Genomic DNA, 18872 nt, shown 5'->3' on the forward strand with positions numbered 1-18872 from the left:
TCTTACCTTAAACCAGGTGTTCGTTTGCAGCAGTCCTGTGCACAAGCATCCACCATAGTAATAAATTCCCAGAATAAGGGTGAAATAGTTAAAGTTAAGCAAGCTGTTTGGCTTCTCGGGTTAATTTTTCCTTCTTTACGGGTCAACGTCATTTGTATGCTATAGCTAAATTTAGCTAGTATAAGCTAGTATCAGCTCCAAAATCGTAGCGTCTCTACTATTTACTCCCACTGCTCTCGGAGTTGTCCTCGTGATCTGTGCTTCTACTATCCTCAGCTGAAGTTCTCCGTTTTGCTTCTTTCTTCTGTTGCTTCTTCAATCAAAATTGTTAACCAAACTTTATTTGTATAGCACCTTTTATGCCGGTTAATGCAATGGTCTTTCTACCAACATTTGTGTTGATGGTAAACCTGGTGTCATTGGATTGTGTCCTTGGGCTGTCTGAGCAGGATGAGGGATCTCCTGTCAGGCTTTGGCGGGTTGGTGATGTCACAAAATGGTGTCAAATTTTAATTGCTTATATGTGTTTCTTAGTGGTCAAGTTCTGCTCTGCATATCTCCATACATGCAGTAGTGTACATAAAACTGCATTTGTCTAATTTCCCAGACAAAGTAGATTTTTTGCTGGATTTTTTTTTAATTATCAGTTTGTGTTGAGGACAACCTATAGAAAAATATATAATATAGTAAGAGTAATCGTAGGCTAAAAAAGTGTCCATACAGAATCACTATTGTTCATTGAACAAGGAATCTGACAAACATCTCTCTTCATTGTGACACATGGAACACAGTGTGTTCTGTGAAGTAACAGGCTTTAAACAGATCTCCTTGTTCAGTCTATGGACATGGGTTAACACACATTTGCAGGGCTCTTCCTGGGCTTTTCACACAGGTGATAGTTTTTTTGCATTAATTATAGCTAATAGAAGTAAAGAAGGCTGTAGGGTCCTGGTTCATATCAATGATATTGTTAATAGGGTAGTAGAGGACTCTGGTACTCACTGAGTTGATGTTACAGGCTGCCAGAAGAGGAACTATTCTCTATCTGAGACACAGCCTCTGCTATGATCAATATATGGTAAGGGACCAAAGACACCTATGAATGCACCTCATATGACTGCTCACAAGTCAACGCTGCACATCTTTAACCTGTTGGTTGTTAACCTTAACCTAGCCTAGCTAAGTATGTTTTTAGCAAGTTGGCTAGGCTAGCCGGTCGCTTCTATTGTGGATTTTAAGCAGTTTTTCTTTTGGATTTTACCCCTCTCTATCACTGGTTGCTTACCTCCTTGCCGGTGTTATTCCTGGTGAAACTGATCATATATTTCCAAGTATGGTCAACTCCTCATTTATCTCTGAGATCAAGGTTGAGTCAAGGGTAGCCTTCATCCAGCAGCTCATCTCATTTATTCTCCAGCGGCAAACTGACCTCGGCTCCCCCCAGTCCACCAGTCTACCAGCGAAGGTAGTACAGTCAAAGGTGATACAGTTGGGGCATCTCCTGGCTGTTCCACCTGGGCCTCAGGTGGAACAGCTCCCTTCCCCTCTATGATTCCCTGAATTATGCCACTGATTTGGAGCCTGGCCTTGGTCTCTCTGGCCAGGGGGCTGCACCACTGGATCTGCCAAGCATGATCGACGCTGATGCTAATCCATGTTCTAATGGGAACGGGAACAAATGACATCATGGCTAGAAATTTCAGCAAATTACATGCAGACCTTGAGTGCCTGTGCTACACAATTCTGCTGAATTCTGGGAGTCTGGGAAGACGTCTTATGTCTTATGTTTCAGTTGACTCTTCAGCATCCACCACTGGTTAAAAACTTCTGTTCTGCTGAAGGATATGACTTCATCTCAAACTCTGACTGCTTTGGGACTAATTCAAGCCTGTACAGATCAGATTGTCTGCACCCTAATAGAAAAGGAACAAAGCAGTTGACTGCTAATTTTATCCAGTTTATAGCTTCTCTTTATAGCTAACTCGATCTGACATGCACCACAGCATGTCTCCCACTATTAAATCCAGCCTTAACAATGTGGGTCCTGCTCCTGTGTGCTGTTGCTTTCAACACAGTCTTTGAAAAACTCAAGCCATCCTAGGCCTGACTCTGCCACAGTTTACAATTCTACTTATTCTGCAAGCTCTTTAAAGATGGCACTCCTCAAAGTCAGATCCCTCACTAATAAACTTTCATTGTTAATGATATTACAAGATCTCACAAGCTTGATTGTAATCTCCTTACTGAGACTTGGCTTGATGAAACTAGTAGTGAAGAACTAACTACTACTATTTTTTTCAGATATTTTATCATGTAAAAGCATGTTGTTTGGTTCTTACTCTACTTTTGAGTATTTAGCCCTGATCATCGGGTCTTTATATCCCAGTCTAGTGCTCACAGTTAACCACCATCCAAAGCCTATATCTGAATTTGGTGAACTTTTTTTAAAAATTGCTGTTGACTATGACGCAGTTTTTATTTCTGGTCATTTTAACAATCATATTGATAACTATTATATTGATAAAATCACAGACCATTTTGCTAACCAGTTTACTGACATGTTTTCAACTTTTGAGTGCATACAGTACACTGCCTATTCATAATCAAGGTCACACTCTTGACTTGGTCATGTCTAAAAGACTTGATGTCACTCCAAAGTGCACTCCAGATGTCAGGATTTAAGATCCCTTTTGTATTTTTTTCCAATCATGTACGTGGTGTAAAATTTGTCAAAAGATACCCCAGACACATCTGATAAGTTTATTTCTAGATAAACTAATTCTTTTAGGTATAGCTGGCCACATCCTGATTTTAGTTTGCTTTCCTTCTCTTTGTGTAACAGTGATACAAATTATGGATGACATCGCACCTATAAAAACTAATTTTATTTCTGGTAAAACAAAAGTACCTTGGAAGAATGTGGAAAGAGTGAGGACACAAAAAAGAACCTGCCACAGATCTGAGCGCAAGTGGTGTAAGACAAAATTGCAGGTTGATTATAATATCTATAAGGACCTGCAAAGGAAATATAACAAGGAAATGATTACATCTAGAAAGCACTACTTTTCTCAAATTATTACTGAAAATTTTAATAATTCTAAGTTTCTGTTTTGTAGTAATTGATAAATTGGTTAATCCTCCAAGACAAAGATCTGCTGAGCACCACCCTTCAGTAAAATGTAATGAATTTGCTTCATACTTGAAATACACAATTTCCATATCAGTAGTAATATTGTGGCTTCCTCTGCTGATGGATGTGACTTCTGTTCTTCTTCCACAGTCTTAACTCAGTGCCATGTTGCCCACACTCTTTCCAACTTCATTCTTATTTAACGTGGTGAACTGCAAGAAGTGGTGCAACAGTTAAGTTCTACAACATGTTCTCTCGACCCAGTGCCCACTAATTTGTTCATAAATGTTCTCAGCTGTTTGGCAGATGTCCATGATATTGTTAATGCTTCTCTACTCTCTGGAATATTCCCCACAAGTCTCAAACATGCTATCGTAACACCATTGTTGAAAAAGAGTAATCTTGATCCATGTGTTCTAGAGAACTACAGACCAATCTCAAACCTTCCATTCCAAGGAAAAAGTGTTGATTGACTATATAATTCTTCTTCAGTGCCTAGAACACTGTTTAGGCCTTAGAGGCACAGTTCTAAACTGCCTTTCTTCCTATCTTACTGGAAGATCTTTTTCTGTTTCTATTGATAACTTTGAATCGGTTGAAGTTTGCATTCCATATGGAGTCCCTCAAGGGTGAGTTCTTGGTCCGCTACTGCTTAATTTGTAAATGCTCCCACTTGAGTCTAATCATTCAGCAATACAATATTTCTTATCACTTCTATGCTGATGACACACAGTTATACCTATTTATTTCTGACAACAACCTTAGCCCAATGAATGACCAATGAATTGCAGATATCAACTATTGGATGGCCAAAACTGTTTACAGTTACATGAGGACAAAACAGAGACTCTTTTAATAGGTCCCAAGACTTTGAGGCACCAGATGCACCTTTTGTTAACTCTCCTGTCAGTAAAACCTTGTGAGCATGCCAAAAACCTTGGTGTGATTTTGGATGCTGATCTTAACTTCCAGAAGAACATATCTAATATCTCCAAGACTGCCTTTTATCATCTCAGAAATATACAGTGTCTAAAGTAAGATGCTTTGTGTCACAGTCAGACTCTGAAAAGCTGGTTCATGCATTTATTTCTAATAGGCTAGATTACTGTAATCCAGTTTTTGCTGGGCTGACAAAGCAGATGTTAAATTAACTCCACCTCATTCAGAATGCTGTAGCCAGAGTATTAACTAAAACTAAAAGGTTTGAACACATCACTCCTATTTTATCTTCTCTTCTTTGGCTATCAGTAAAACAAAAAGTTGATTTTAAAATACTTCTTAATGTTTTTAATGTGTTTAGCTCCATCCTACGTTGTTGACACGCTCACTGAGTGCACACCAGATAGATCCCTTAGATCATCAAGCAAAGGTCTCCTCACTACCTAGAATAAATTCTGAATCAGCTTATGGTGCCTTCAGTTTTTTGTTTTTTTTCCCGCAAGCTTTTAGTTAGGTTTAAAGTATGTGGTTGATGGCTAAACTTTTATTTTTGAATCAGTATTATTATTATTATTATTATTATTATTCCCTTTTAATAATAATGATTAAACCTTTTTGTTGTGTTCCCTTTTATTGTAATACCTTCTTATATGATTTTATCTCATCTTGTATGTTTTCATATATATAATACCTTCTTATCTTATATGTTGTTATATGTTTTTGTCATGTATGATTCAATTTGCCTACGTTTTTTGCTTTTTATCTTGAAGCACATTGAGTCTACGCCTGTCGTATGAAATGTGCTTTATAAATAAACTTGACTTGACTTGACTTGACAAGACGCAGACACCATAACCCTGAGGGGCCAGTGACTCATGGGGTGTAACTTGAGAGAGGTCACCCAACACTGGAAATTTTCATTAACAGCCTGCCGAGTCTCACCACCAGCAGTGCAGACGCCATCAACTGCAATAGCCTGAGACATAGACCGTATGTGACCCGTTTTCCCATGACAAAATGTACCAGAGTGGATTTGAATGCATCCACTCTGTCGAGTGACAGGCAGGCTGACAAGAGGACGAAATTCAACACCAGAAAGGCTATGTCCTGTCTTGCTATTAACACACTTATTTCTGTTTTCACATCAAAGCCCATGTCCACTAACATTATGCCCATGTGTGTCACAGCTTCCTCTTCCAAATATGCAAGTGCTAGCCAGTTGTCCAGATAGGTGACCTGGCAGATGCCTCGCTCCCTGAGGCTAAAGCTGCATCATTATATTCAACACTCTTAGAGTAAATGACAGCCCAAATGGGATTATTAAGTACTTATATGCCACACCTTGAAAAGCAAACCTCAAGTTTTTCCTGCATGGAGGGTAAACAGGGACATGAAAATATGCATCCTTCAGCTCGATTGACATGAACAATTTGCGCTGGTACACCAAGCATAGCAGGGAGGCATGTGTGACCATGTAAAACTTTTCCTGAGACACTTGTGTAGGATACGAAGATCCATATCCTCCTTTCTTTAGTTCCAGGAAATACCTTAGATAGAACCCTTCTGTTCATGTAGCACTATTGGTATCCCCCGATTGTCCTTTTGTTTAACAAGGCTGACATTTCCTGCTGTAAGACATGGGTCTCCCCTTCTGCTTGGGAAATGAGGAGACCGCTAAACCAGTAGGGTACACTAGCAACTAGAAGCCTGTAGCTTTTGGCTATCGTCTTTAAAACCCACTCTGACTTAGTAGTAGAGCTGTCAGTCTCCTGCGATAACTGTTCTCTCAGAGAATGTTTTTTGGCTGTACAACACTGCCCTTAGGTAGCCAACAGTGGTCATCTTTTAAAGAATTGTAACACTGCATCCTCAGCTGCATGCTTAGATATGTCAGTGGACAAAAGTGTATGTGTGCTTGTGAGACTTAAGTGAACACTGAACAACCAAATGGTTGAACTCTCCATTCCCCAGCTGCTTGTGCATTTAAAATCTTAGAGAAGAACTCACATCCCTTCTGCATTATGTGTATGAGAGTTAAGTGTGCCCAGGCATTGCTGGTGGACCCCGGGTCCTGTGAGCACTGCAGCATTGTGTCCATGAGAATTGTGAAGTAGTGCTTGTGGGAGTCGGCAGACTCAAAACCCAGAGCCCGCCTTTCTGATACTCCTGCAAGCCCATAGACAAGCTGGCTTCGGCTAGCATTAGCTGGGGGGGGACATGGTGGAAAACTTTGATGCAGAGTTAAGCCCCTCTGTTTAGTCAGCTCCTCAACTCTGAGTAGGAGCATGGCAGGACACCAAGGATGATGTTAACGTAGATCTCCTCCACAAGGAGAACAGCACTGAAATCGGAGATGCCACTCACCCCTCCCGGGCGTCATGGTCTGGACCATTGGTGGGGAGACTCTGCCTTCCCCTGCACTCTGTGAGGGCGACCCACACAAGGTGTACAAGTGAACATCAGGCAAGTTTGGCATTCACTTGCCCACCTTACAGGATGACAAGGGACAAGAGAGGGATTTATATAATAGGAAAAAATTCAGCCTTCTCATCAGATGCCCTCCAAACAATTCATGCCCATTCAAGTTCATGCCCAGAGTTTCTGTCAAGGACTACACTGACTTGGAAATTGCTAATGGTGATGATCATTTTATAGTGCCTATAATAGTGCCAGATCTTGCATCTATTGCGCAGTACTGCACATGCAACAGTGACACTGAAAACCCTCTGTAGGCTGTGGCACACCCATGTCTTTGGAAATAACAATATGAACACATCTCTGAAATATTATAGCACCTCTATAATTTGATATAAATTAACAGATGAGCTCTTGCAATTCTTTACAGTAACTTGAAAATGAAGGTGTTATTAGGTAGATCATGCTTAGCATTGACAAGCAAGCGGAGCTCCTCTGTGATAGTGCTATGTCAAAATGTGTAAAAATGTCCACTTGGCCTAAAGTTGATCAAAGAAGTTTTGTTTTTCTCAAGAAGACAGAGTAGCCTCTGCATTTCATATTTTATCAGTTTTAAAAAAGCTAGGCTCTTCTTCCAGTCTTGAAGCCAAGTAAACTAAACACATCCCTATCTCTGTACTGGAAGCAATATGTAATGATTATCATTATACAGTGTCATAATTATGGGCTGATGGGCTTTTAGTCATGCTGCCTACCAGCAGCTATGAGCCCTGGAAGGGGGTCTCTTCTTGTGGGGTTCTTCCATTGTTACCCCCACTAACATGCTAAAAATCATATCATATCATATCAAATCATATTTAACACATGATTTTACTTATTAAAATTAAACTGACCATAATAATATGTATTCTGTCATCAACTTAAAAATAGTGGGCTCAAATCTGGCTCATGACCTTTCACATTTGCCCTTCCATCTTTCATTGCTCTTTGCCTCATTCTAGCTGTCACACATGATATTAAAGCTTTAACAATAGAGATGGGCCATCTGTCAAATAATTCCATGTATAACATGACAAAGTAACAGTGAAAGCTATAATATCAACATAGACATTTAGCATATAGGGTGACCTGGCATGATATCGTATGACAGATAATCATCTGGTGTGAGATTAACAAACTAACATCCGTCTGATCTACTGAAGAGTCATCTGTCTTTTTAAAGAACTAAGATTATTTAACCGAAATGTATCAGATGGATGAATAGCTGCAATTACTTCTTGTTCACAACCCAGCAGTCAATTAGACATCGCAATCTCTTGGTGATAACCGTGGTAAATGGATGACGGTTCATGTCCCACATTCAGGGATAATTAAGCTACAAGTCATACTCTTGAACAAGCCAAAGTTGAGCGGCATCTGATCTGGCAGATTATTGTGTGCTCTGGGCTGTCACTGACTTTCACAATGAGTTCCCCTTTTAGATGTGACCTGAGTCAGGGTCAGACAGCCCTCTTTCCTCTTCTGATCCTCCTTGTGCTTTACTGGGGCATCTCAAATCTTATGGAAGCATGACTCCTGCATTTATATAAGATTATTCCCAATAAACCCACACAGAGTGGAGCAGTCTGCACTCAGACTGAATGGAGCTTTATATTTCTTAATGCAGCAAATAAGGATTAAGGTATTAAACCAAATATAGTTCTCATGTTAGCTGGAGGAACCAATTACCTTCAGTATGCGCATGTTTCCATTATAGGCATCTACATGCTAAATTTGAACAAACGTGGGAAAATCACAACCTTGGGAGATTTTATGTGCATGTGCTGCATTTAATCATGTTTTTCCCAGAACTGCCAATGTTCTTCTGACTACACACAATTTAACTGGTCTTTCATTGATATTAATGTCAATAACACAGCATAGGATGGATGGAAATCAACATGATTAACAAAGTAGCCACAAGTGCATGTTGATGAGGCTAACAATTATGAAAATGTTGTCTTGGTATCAACCATTTCTACATTGAAGCAAAGGATATCAATGAAAAATGATTGTATTAAAAAGCATGAAAACTGACAATTGAGATAATGAACAAGGGTAAGAGAAATAACAGAAACAAATGTTTTCCATGAAAAAGAACATCTATAACTCATTATTTGATATATATAAAAAAAAAGAAAAACCCTGTATCTTAAAGAAAGAGTAAAAGAATTTACAATGATGACACATGATGTAAGTAAAGCACAATGGCTGTCAAGTTCTAAATCACACTGTGTTCCTGCAACTGACTTGCAAATATATCAACTTTTTATATCAAGTAATTTTTCATAACAGTAATTTTTCCACACATTATTAGAAATTAAGTGCACCAGGAAATATTACACATCACATATTACAATCTACAGTTTAGTTAATTAAATGCCGTTCTCATTTCACTTAACTTCTTGTGGATATTTTTTTTAATAAAAAGTGCCTTGCAGTGCCATGAGTGAAATTACTTTTTCAAACGGGAAGAATGAGGCTCTGAGCTTCACAGTTCTTCCTCTTAGCATATCCTCTACTTACACTTACAATGTAAGTAGAGGATATAATTTCAGGCACTTCACAGTTGCAGCTTTAATCAATCCATTATACATAATATAATTTAATTTTGGTTAGGGAACACTGTTAAATTCTGGTCAATTTGGATTTAAGTGAAACACATCTAACTGTATAGTCACTATAGTCCCATAACTTACAGTTTACATCCATAGTTTATTACAGATGATAACTGCTTTACCAACCACTGTCTCCCATGTGACTCTCAATCTCATTCATTCACAATATCACATTTGCAAATGTGATAAAAAACAAAAAACACACAACACTTATAGTAATGGTTCAAAATAGAGCAGAAACTATAACCTCTATCTATTTTACTCATGCACCATGATTTTCATACATCACTATATGTGGCGCCATGACCCCTTCTGTTTTCCATTGCTGCTTCTTGTGACTTGAAAAAGCTGTCATTTAAACCACTCCTGTGCAAACAAACCTTCTTCTTCTTTTTTTGGAATGTTAAAGGTTGCCCCAAATCAGTGACAAAATATCCAATTAATTCTTTATTGTTAAATATGGCAAACAGACAGTAAGTATGCACTCTTAATATAGGACTGTATAAATGTATAAATATAGATATTTTCAGAAATTAAAATTCTCCTGAAACGTGGTTGTCTGGTCCATTAGTATAGAAAGAGTATATTGCATGACTGGAGTTAAAACTGGAGTTAGAATGGTTGTGTATTTAAAGCTTTGTTTCAGAGTCAGAGTAACCACCAGATGGCAGCGTTACACTTTAAAGGAAGTTTGTTTCATCTAGCCTTAAGCAACCTTTAGTCCTATCTGCTCCCTAGAATGAAGGTAGAACTTTCCACTCAGTGTAAAAGGATTAAGGTGAGTCATTAAGGTAACATCAACACATCAGTGTCACATGGTGAGGTTAAATCTTAATTGGAAAACATGTGATCAGAGAAAAAAAGAGTGATTAAAGTGCCCAAAATTCATGACTCAAAATATCAAAGGAATTTTGGGGGAAGATTTTCAAGTAGGTAATAACTTATATTGTTCAGTAAGATTAACTTTCATATCAAAAGTTCCTGTGGGAAAACTTTGTAATAGTGTGTAAATCATTTCATATAATTCCTCCACATATGCAGTACCAGTCAAAAGTTTGGACACACCAATGAGAGAGCATGTTCAAACTAGTATATGATCCAACCAAAACATGTTTCTGGAGGCAGGCTAGTTCTACAGTCAACAATACAGTACAGAAAAATGTAAACCGATGTTCAGTTCATTATGTCATTGGCTTGGGGTTTAGTACCTTGAAGAGCATTGTGAAATAAATGTTGTGGAGCTGAGACAGTTGACCCAGACTAAACACACCCTGCAAAGCAGTAAACACAGATAGTCCCATTCAGTGTCATCTGTTTCTCTTGAGACGAGTCATGTGACAATTCAAGAAACTTATGACAAGTTAAAAATATTTACTACTTCCTTCCCCTAAGTAACATATGTGATGACTCAGTGAGTGACTGTGGGTATCAATCTGAAAAATCTCAGTGTTGCGCAAGTATCATAGCACTTTTGAACCCTGACAATCACTTTCTATGTTTAGAAGTATCACGCAATCTAGTAACAGTTTGTTTGAAAAAGTGTCACCCAGTGCTTGCCTGTGCATATAAAATGTTTTGTTGTTTTCTTTTTGTGGTAAATTTCATGTTTTCTAAGAACTGCTTGGATACCAGCAGAAGCTCAATAAAACCTGTTTGACTGGTGAGGTAAGGAATCAACTCCCATTGTAATTTTGGAGTTGCCGTTGTCGGACTGTAGCTGTGCAAAACACAACAAAATTGAAAGGAAAACTTATTCTCACACCAACTGTTCAACCAGATTAACATGTACCAAATTAAAATTTTGCATCACGTTACACATTTAAAAATATCTTCTCAAGAAAAATCTGAGAAAAACTGACAAGGTATACATCAAAAGTAAGGCAAAGACTTTATCTCTACTGCTGAAAACTGACAGTAAAGCCCCGGGATTTCCTAGTCTACTCTCATGTTGTCATAGTGAATTGGTCAGAGCAAACTGAAAACAGTACTCCCTCAGGGCCCTTGCTACTAAAATAAAACTCAGTATGAGCTTCTGGGATTACTTCTTAGATCGCCCCCTTTTGTTAGTGTGTCAGGATGAAGGAATTTACCTTGATAAAGGATTCTAGAGAAATGTTATGTTGTAGTGGCAGTGGTGCCCACATGCTCACATTAGTAGTAATAAAGAGATAATAAAGAGAATATAAACTAATGGAAAAGACTGGTTACAAAACTGGTAGTAAAACATACAAGTAAAGCCCAGTTCAGTACAGTAAATAATTAGATGGTAAAAATAAAATAAATATTTGATGGAAAGACAGAAAAAGAAGTTCTCTTTTTCCAGTGTTTCCTGCAACAACCCAGAGGAGTGTCTAAGGGGAGTGCCAGGTGGAAGCTGACAAATTCCAAACAAACATTTGGATTTGACCAGTGAGTAGATACTGGAAAGTACCTTGATCAAGGACACTGTGGTCTATATCACACCGGCTGAAGATACACCTTTGGCAGTCTTAAACTTAAGTAAATAAGCTAAACCAGACTCTGTAGGATATCAGGAAACCATACGCTGTCGTCTGAGTAATGATGATAACTGGTGATAGTTTGGTTTAAAGTTGTGAAATATCTTCTTCACCTACTATATGTGGATGAAATACATGAAAATACATGTGTGTTTAAGTTTATATAAAAAAGTGAGAAGTTAGAAAATGAAGTGCTTATTTGCATGGAAAACAACACCAGGAGTATATGGGGTATAGGTAAAAAAATAAATAAATAAAATTTAAAAAACTGTATTCAACTGTTTTTCCCAATATATACTTTTACTTTTTTCCCTGCAAATAATTGAATAATTAATGCAGGATTGTTTTATATAAAAAATAGTCTTGAGTACTTTTAAAAGTCAAAGACAACTCTTTTTATTGTTAATGGTGCTCATAGCCAAAGGGGCAAGCATAGGCAAGACAGATGTAGTCTTAATTTCAAAAACATGAAGATATGCCTACAGTACATCTATTATTCATGGATATACATAGTCATAACAGCAGGATCCATCACTGCACAGTACTCATATCTGCATCTGTTTTCTTAACCCTTCCATCTGGGTTAACACAGCTTCAGCTGAATTGTATTCCAGGGCCTGCGAGCCACTCCTGCTGGCTGAGTGGAGTTTAATTCAGTTCCTCTGACCTGTGGTAGATAAAGCACAGTGTAGTGTACAAAGAGCTGTTTAATATGTCCTATAACTCAAGCACATGACTGCCAACCACACACTTACATGTGTTGAACACATGAAAATTAAAAGGCCAACAATATTACATGTGTAAAAGAATGTGACATTATCTTATATAATAAATATGTTTTAGAAATGTGGAATTTGATTCGGGTTGTAATACACATGCAAACACACTGTGTGATATTTGTATGTAATATATTAATCAAGATTGAGACAAAAAGGGGTAACATTTGGCCTACATCATATAAGATATGTATGTATATATGTGTGTGTGTGAATACACACACACACACACACACACACACACACACACACACACACACACACACACACACACATATATATATATATATATAAAATGAATTGGTTAATCACAATGACTTATGTATTTTGGTGTATATAGAGACCTGATTACCCATCCTTATAAACATGTTTAGATATTACTTGTTTTTGTGTTCTTCGTTTTAATTTTATGGAGCACTAACTTCCGCTTAGTTAAATGCAACTTCCCATTTTCGGAGAACTGAGGCACTTGTGGAGTGAAACATTGTTAAGCCAACAGGGTGCTGTGCACTTGCATGTAACAGTGTGTCTTTGCTTTAACAAACAGCTATATAAAATGTGTGTACAAAAAATGTAAAATAAAATACTTGTATGTAGGTACTCAACTTCTCCATTTTACAAGACGTAGGAATTATAATACTAATCTAATAAATTAGTGTACAACACTGTGTCATTAAATGTAGAAGCTATATCTAATGGTTAATTATTCTAATGGTTTACAAATGTGAAATAGTGATTAGGCTTATTGGAGATAGACATACAGGATGTGAGTGATGCTGGCTGTGTTTTCACTTTAAAACATTTAAAAATACTCTGTTGTTTCTTATAAATTTGACATTTAAAATGAGAAATTCAGACACTTTTCTGTGTCAGGCATATTTATAAGAAACAATAACCACATTTATAACAGTTGGTAATATACAAATCCATGACTTTAAGGTATACCTGGGCGTATATTGGAGTAGAAAATAAACATCACACATCTGTTGTCTATCCCTCAAACTTGTTAACATGTTTCAGTAAATGGAAAAACATCAACATGGGTTTTGGTTTGTTTTGGTGTTTACTGGATCAAATGTGCAATATTTAGTTGTTATGATGTAGAGCATCGGGGTCTATTTCAGGAAACACTTCGCCCACGTCACGAAACTTCTAGTGCCCGCTGCCGCCGCTGATGAGTCGAAACTGCGTGCGCGTCCCCGCCCACCTGCCACAGAAACCGCCTAAAAAGCTCGCTCCCGCTACTCCCTCCCCATTGAAGGTGCGACTGAGGAACAGGTGCGTGAAAGAGTCACAGAGACACTTTATAACTTGAAATATCATCGTTGTCTGCTAATTTACTCTCAGAAAGCCAAGGAATAAGAGATAATAACAGAAGAACTTACTTTGTGGGCAACAAATCAAACTTAATTAAAAACCCAGCTAAGTTTAAGGAGTGCGGGATTTGTAGCTTCAGAGCAGGTGGACGTCGCCTTTGTTGATTTTGAGGTCACATCGTTGAAGAAAGTGGAAATGGCCAACTCCGGTTTGCAGATTTTGGGGTTCGTCCTGGCGCTTCTGGGGTCAGTTGGATTGATAATTGGCACCATTTTGCCCCAGTGGAAGATGTCCGCTTATGTTGGGGACAACATCATCACAGCGGTGGCCATGTACGAAGGACTGTGGATGGCCTGTGCCTTCCAGAGCACAGGCCAAATCCAGTGCAAGGTCTACGACTCAATCCTGCAGCTCAACAGTAAGTAAAGGATTCAAATTATGTGTCGCTGAAATGTTTTGCCCTTTGGAATAAAAAGTCAAAATTAAGATGTTTTTATTCGTGTTATGGATGAGCTTATAATAGCTCGAAAAGTCCTTGAAAAGCTGTTAAATGTTGCCTTTGACTATCTTACTAAATCCACAAAGGTGTTCTCTGTAAAGGCCTAATAAAAACCCTGTAAGTCAGGAGACATACAGGCCTACTGTCTATTTTATCACTCTATGCTTATCTTCTTTTTTAAAGGTTAGTGTAACTAAGTTTCATATAAAGAAACCTGTAGTTAACATGTAACAGGAAATGATGTAATAATATGGATTGCACCTGTTGAAAAGCAGAAGCACCTAACTTTTTCCTTGGGCCAATTTTTACAATTGGACATAGTCCGAAGCAGGTTTTTACAATTGAACAGTCACTAGAGTCCTGTGGCTTGGACTAACCAGTTCTGTCACTTATTAACTCCCTTTTTATCCACTCAGAATGTCGTTATTTTGCTCAAACCCCCGCTGTGAGGCCTCACCTGCACTGTGCAGCCGTATGACTCAGTGCTCAGTGACTCAGAGATCGTCTTGTAAAAGACATAAAACTTGCACATTCTTATCGCTTGTGTGTTACTTTTTACACTTAGGCAATGATTCTCCTGTAGCCATTGTCCACTCTAGGTACCCCTCCTCCCAGCACCCATGCACTATAGTGTAGGATTTGCATTGAACAGCATGAGGAGTTACAGGTTAAACAACACCTGTATGAGCCACTGTTTAGTCAACATGTGTGAAAAACCATCCCCATAAACAGTTGCTCTGTCTTTGGCCTATAGGGGATAAAATTCAAACAAGCCATTCTTTGCTATGTTTTTGCCCCAAAGTGTTAACTTTACAATCATGTGTGGAGAATGTATATTAAATACAGCATGAAGTTTAATTTTTCTAAATGTTTACGAGCACAACGCTTACATAATAAACAGGTCAAACAATTACAGTAGGCCACACTTCCGGGATGTGATATATAACAGTATGGGGAGATTAAGGAAATGAATTAAAATACACTGGTTATTCAGTAATGAATCATGTAAGTCATTAACAAAAAGTACATAGCAAGCCAAATGAATCGGTTGGAACAAACATTTTTAAAGTCTAACATCACCATTCCAGGTATAAGTGCTTTGCTGTTGAATTGTAACCGTCTTTATGACTTTATGATCTGTGATTGTAAAGCAGTGGCGAAATAGGTCAATAATAGACTGGCAGTTGGATTCTTCATTGTACATGTTTCTTATTCAACTGATTTGATTGACTGCCCTCAGGCATAAACTGCCTGAATGCCACTGAGGGAAATCTTCCTTTTTTGTGTGCTGGTCCCTCCCTGTGCGTTAATCCTACTTAAACATATTCGACTTGGTGAGCTAGAAGTTCGCGAACCGGCCGTTTCCTCTGAATTGTTGTCTTTTGTAATAAAAAAAAAAATTTTTTTTTCTATTGGACATATCAAAACATCTGATAAAAGTATCTGTAGTGCAATGTGTCTTATCGCCTCTTCAAACACGAACACAAACCCAACTTTGATAAACCTTGTGTGATTAAAGCTGTGGTCAGATATGGAGCGAGTGAACAAATAATGGCTCAGTATTCAGAAATACCTGCCTTTTAAAATCTACTAACGCATACTTGGAACATTGTTTAGGAACAATGGATACCAAAACTTGGAAAAGTGTGACAACTAGAATAATTTCTGTGAAGCCACAATGGACATTTGGATACATAGAGGGCCTTGTGTCTTTATGGATGGTGGTTTCAAGCTAAGAAATGTCCACCTGTTGAAAAGCGGTGCTGAGAGTACCTGAAATTGGGAGTGTCTTCCTCATAATGAAATCTGAAACCCGGTTAGACCTGTTTTCTGACTAGCACGCATACTAACCCACACACCCACTCCCCCCACCCCCTCCAGGGTTTCACTGGGCTTCCGGTTAGAGCCAGTTTCTGTGGTGCGTTGTTATAGGGAGCGGCAACTAGACACAAGAGACAGAGGCTGCTCTGTTGCACATGAATAAGAGTTTTACACTACCTTTTTACAAATGGTGGCTTCTAATCACAAAAAAAATCAACTTTGCAAAAATAAATCTAGATTTTTAATAGAATTAACCACAAATTTCTGTGGACATTCCTTTTGTTCCACTTTGTTTTTCTCCAAAAGAGCCTGTCAAGTCAAGTCAAGTCCACACCTTTTGCTCATATGTACATTGTAGCGACTGTTAAGTGTTAAATGTTTGTCACAATAACTGATTAACCCTTTTATTCCCTTTCATCCAGGTGCTCTCCAGGCCACCCGTGCCCTCATGATTGTGAGCATTATCGTATCGCTGGCCGGTCTGGGTGTAGCCTGCATGGGAATGAAGTGCACCAACTGTGGAGGAGATGACAAAACACGCAAGTCCCGCATTGCCATGACTAGTGGCATTATCATTCTGATCGGAGGTAAAACGTCATTAAGTATTTTTTTGGTTTCTGTTTTGTTTTTTACTCCTACTTTTCCCTGGATTCTCAACAGTTTCAGTGATGTTCTCCTTTACTTTTCCACAGCTTTGTGTGCCATTATTGCCTGCTCTTGGTATGCTCATGACATCATCCAAGCCTTCTACAACCCCTTCACCCCTAGCAATAGCAGGTAAGCACATGGGAATTAAAGCAGAAAACATGTTGTCCTCTGTAGAGGCACAAGGTCACTTTTGAGAGTAAATGTAAAAATGGTGCCATGTAATTTCCAGTGTCCTGGCTCTATAATTTTTTAATAAAGAAACCCAAACACCTAACATATTTGGAGACAAGCTCTTCCTCCTCCACCTTCTGTATCCAAACATTTGCATATATCCTGCTGCTCTTCTGTGATGTATGTTTGTTTTGTACTAGTTGGAGCTCTACCTGTTTGACTTATTGTAACTTCTCTCTCTGAAGGTATGAGTTCGGGTCTGCCATCTTCATCGCCTGGGCCGGAGCATTCCTGGTTGTAGTCGGAGGTGGGATGCTTGCAGCATCCTGCCCGAAAAGCAAACCCACACCAAAGTATCCCATCTCCAGACCCCCCAGCAGCAAGGAATACGTTTGAACGGGACAAGACTGTGTTAGAGGATGAAGGAACACTTTGACATTCATGTTAGTCCAGCTCAGAGATTGAAACTTTGAAAAGATGTACCCCAGGAGGTGATCAGTACCTGTCAGTCTTTTTTATATGTATTTTAGTTTCTACCCTGTGATGTTACTGTAATATTATTTTAACAAATGCATTAAAGTTTTAAATAATGGCTGTTTACTTCATAAGAGAGCAAATTGGCCTTGTCCTGTCCAAAACCACAATCAGTGCCTAGATTTGTATGCTGTGTAGTATAGTATCCACTTAGTAGACACCTGTAAAGCACTGAAGTTTGAATGAAGGTGAAAACACCCATGATATTGTACAACTTAGTATGTAGAAAATATTTTTCACTTGCTGCATACTACAATGTACAGTGCATTAGAATGTACAGTGTGTTTGGGAGAACTGTTTGAATGCACTGAATAGAAATCAGATCTGGGAATGGACAACTCTTCAGTCATTTATTACTCTTGATGATGGAAGTAATAGTTCATCTGGCACCTGTAAAGCAATTTGCTACCATTATGTCAATGTATTTGTGCCTTATTTATATGAACAAGACAAGTTATTCAGTACTGCTGTAGACTATTTTTGCTTTAATCAAGTGCCAGAGTGAAATGGTAACTATATAAATTACAATATGCCAATGTTTTTACTGTTTTACAGTGTGACGGATGTGGTGAACTATTTGTTGACTTGGTCTTTGTGAATGGGCTTGGCTTATGCTGTTTTTCAGTCATAACAGCTGTTGCTGCACTCATCAGTTTCTGTTTTTTAAAACTTAAATTGTGATTTGCATTTATGTTGTACATAAAATAAAAGTGAAAAATGTATTGTTTCTGACTTGTGGAAATGTTTTAATTCAAAACGGAGGCTATCAAGAATTACAGTTGTGGTCACAATGATTCCTGTCAATCAAAGGTAATCTACCAAGCAATGGTGAGCAAATTTATTACCCAAGTTGCATACACATTTGTTGTTGATGTTGCATTTCTCTAACACACATAACCTTTGTCCTGAACCTGGCATTATAGAAAACCAGTACAACAACATGCATGCTGAGTCATGCAAACAGGTGGCATGTTCAGACATTATGAAACGGACATTTTAACATGCCAGAAAAGGCACCAGTGCAATTAATAAAATGAATCATGGCTACATTGCATTTATGTGTGCAGGTTTCACATATGTACATACTGGCTTACAGCACATCTAAACAGAACAGAGCAGTTGTTAATGTTATTAGTTACACCTGTGCTTTCCTGCTTTGACAACTCAAAATGTCTGCTGTGAAAAAGGTCTGTTATGAACATAATTCCCTAGAAAAAAATATATACACATTTAGAAATGTTGGTGAACAAACATGACGGTCTCAGGTTGCAGATGATGAGGCAAGAATTCAAAATCATCAGGGCCACACTTCTCTGGCTGGAAGCCATCTTCTGTAGGTGGATGGTTACACAGCATCATCATGACTAACATAGTGACAGTTGCTTTGGTTTTATTGCCACCTTGTGGTGTATATAAGTAACTATTTTCAGTTGTAGCAGATGTTATGTACTGTATGGAGTAAATGTA

The 18872-nt window shown here is 38.3% G+C and overlaps 2 protein-coding genes and 1 long non-coding RNA gene across 3 annotated transcripts in view; 1 reads left to right on the forward strand and 2 right to left on the reverse strand.

The window, feature by feature from the left end:
* The window catches only part of nlgn2b (neuroligin 2b), a 125054-nt gene extending 124444 nt beyond the window's left edge, over positions 1–610 (reverse strand). Inside the window, exon 1 of the mRNA XM_044371049.1 lies at positions 7–610. The gene's annotated coding sequence lies outside the window, so the exon portion shown is untranslated. The remainder of the gene's footprint in view (positions 1–6) is intronic.
* An 878-nt stretch (positions 611–1488) lies between these two features.
* Positions 1489–14526, reverse strand: LOC122996042. Its single transcript, XR_006406918.1, has 3 exons — positions 14513–14526; positions 14375–14377; positions 1489–1581 (listed from the first exon to the last, which is right to left on the reverse strand). It is a non-coding gene; the product is annotated as an uncharacterized LOC122996042 (long non-coding RNA).
* On the forward strand, positions 13660–18132 carry LOC122996041 (claudin-7-B-like). The gene is made up of 4 exons (XM_044371564.1): positions 13660–14150; positions 16475–16639; positions 16745–16829; positions 17117–18132. Exons 1-4 carry the CDS (start codon positions 13928–13930, stop codon positions 17265–17267), a joined length of 624 nt encoding a protein of 207 aa, XP_044227499.1. The 5' UTR covers positions 13660–13927; the 3' UTR covers positions 17268–18132.
* Positions 18133–18872: the final 740 nt, after the last annotated feature.

The sequence above is a fragment of the Thunnus albacares genome, chromosome 13 (genome assembly GCF_914725855.1).
Source record: "Thunnus albacares chromosome 13, fThuAlb1.1, whole genome shotgun sequence".
NCBI classification, from domain to species: Eukaryota; Metazoa; Chordata; class Actinopteri; order Scombriformes; family Scombridae; genus Thunnus; species Thunnus albacares.

What these genes read in the sequence shown, in the direction of transcription:
- LOC122996041 (XM_044371564.1), top strand. Translation starts at nt 13,928, where the DNA reads ATGGCCAACTCCGGTTTGCAGATTTTGGGGTTCGTCCTGGCGCTTCTG. An exon ending in CTCAATCCTGCAGCTCAACA is followed by an intron (nt 14,151 to 16,474) that starts GTAAGTAAAGGA and finishes CCTTTCATCCAG; the next exon opens with GTGCTCTCCAGGCCACCCGT. An exon ending in CATTATCATTCTGATCGGAG is followed by an intron (nt 16,640 to 16,744) that starts GTAAAACGTCAT and finishes ACTTTTCCACAG; the next exon opens with CTTTGTGTGCCATTATTGCC.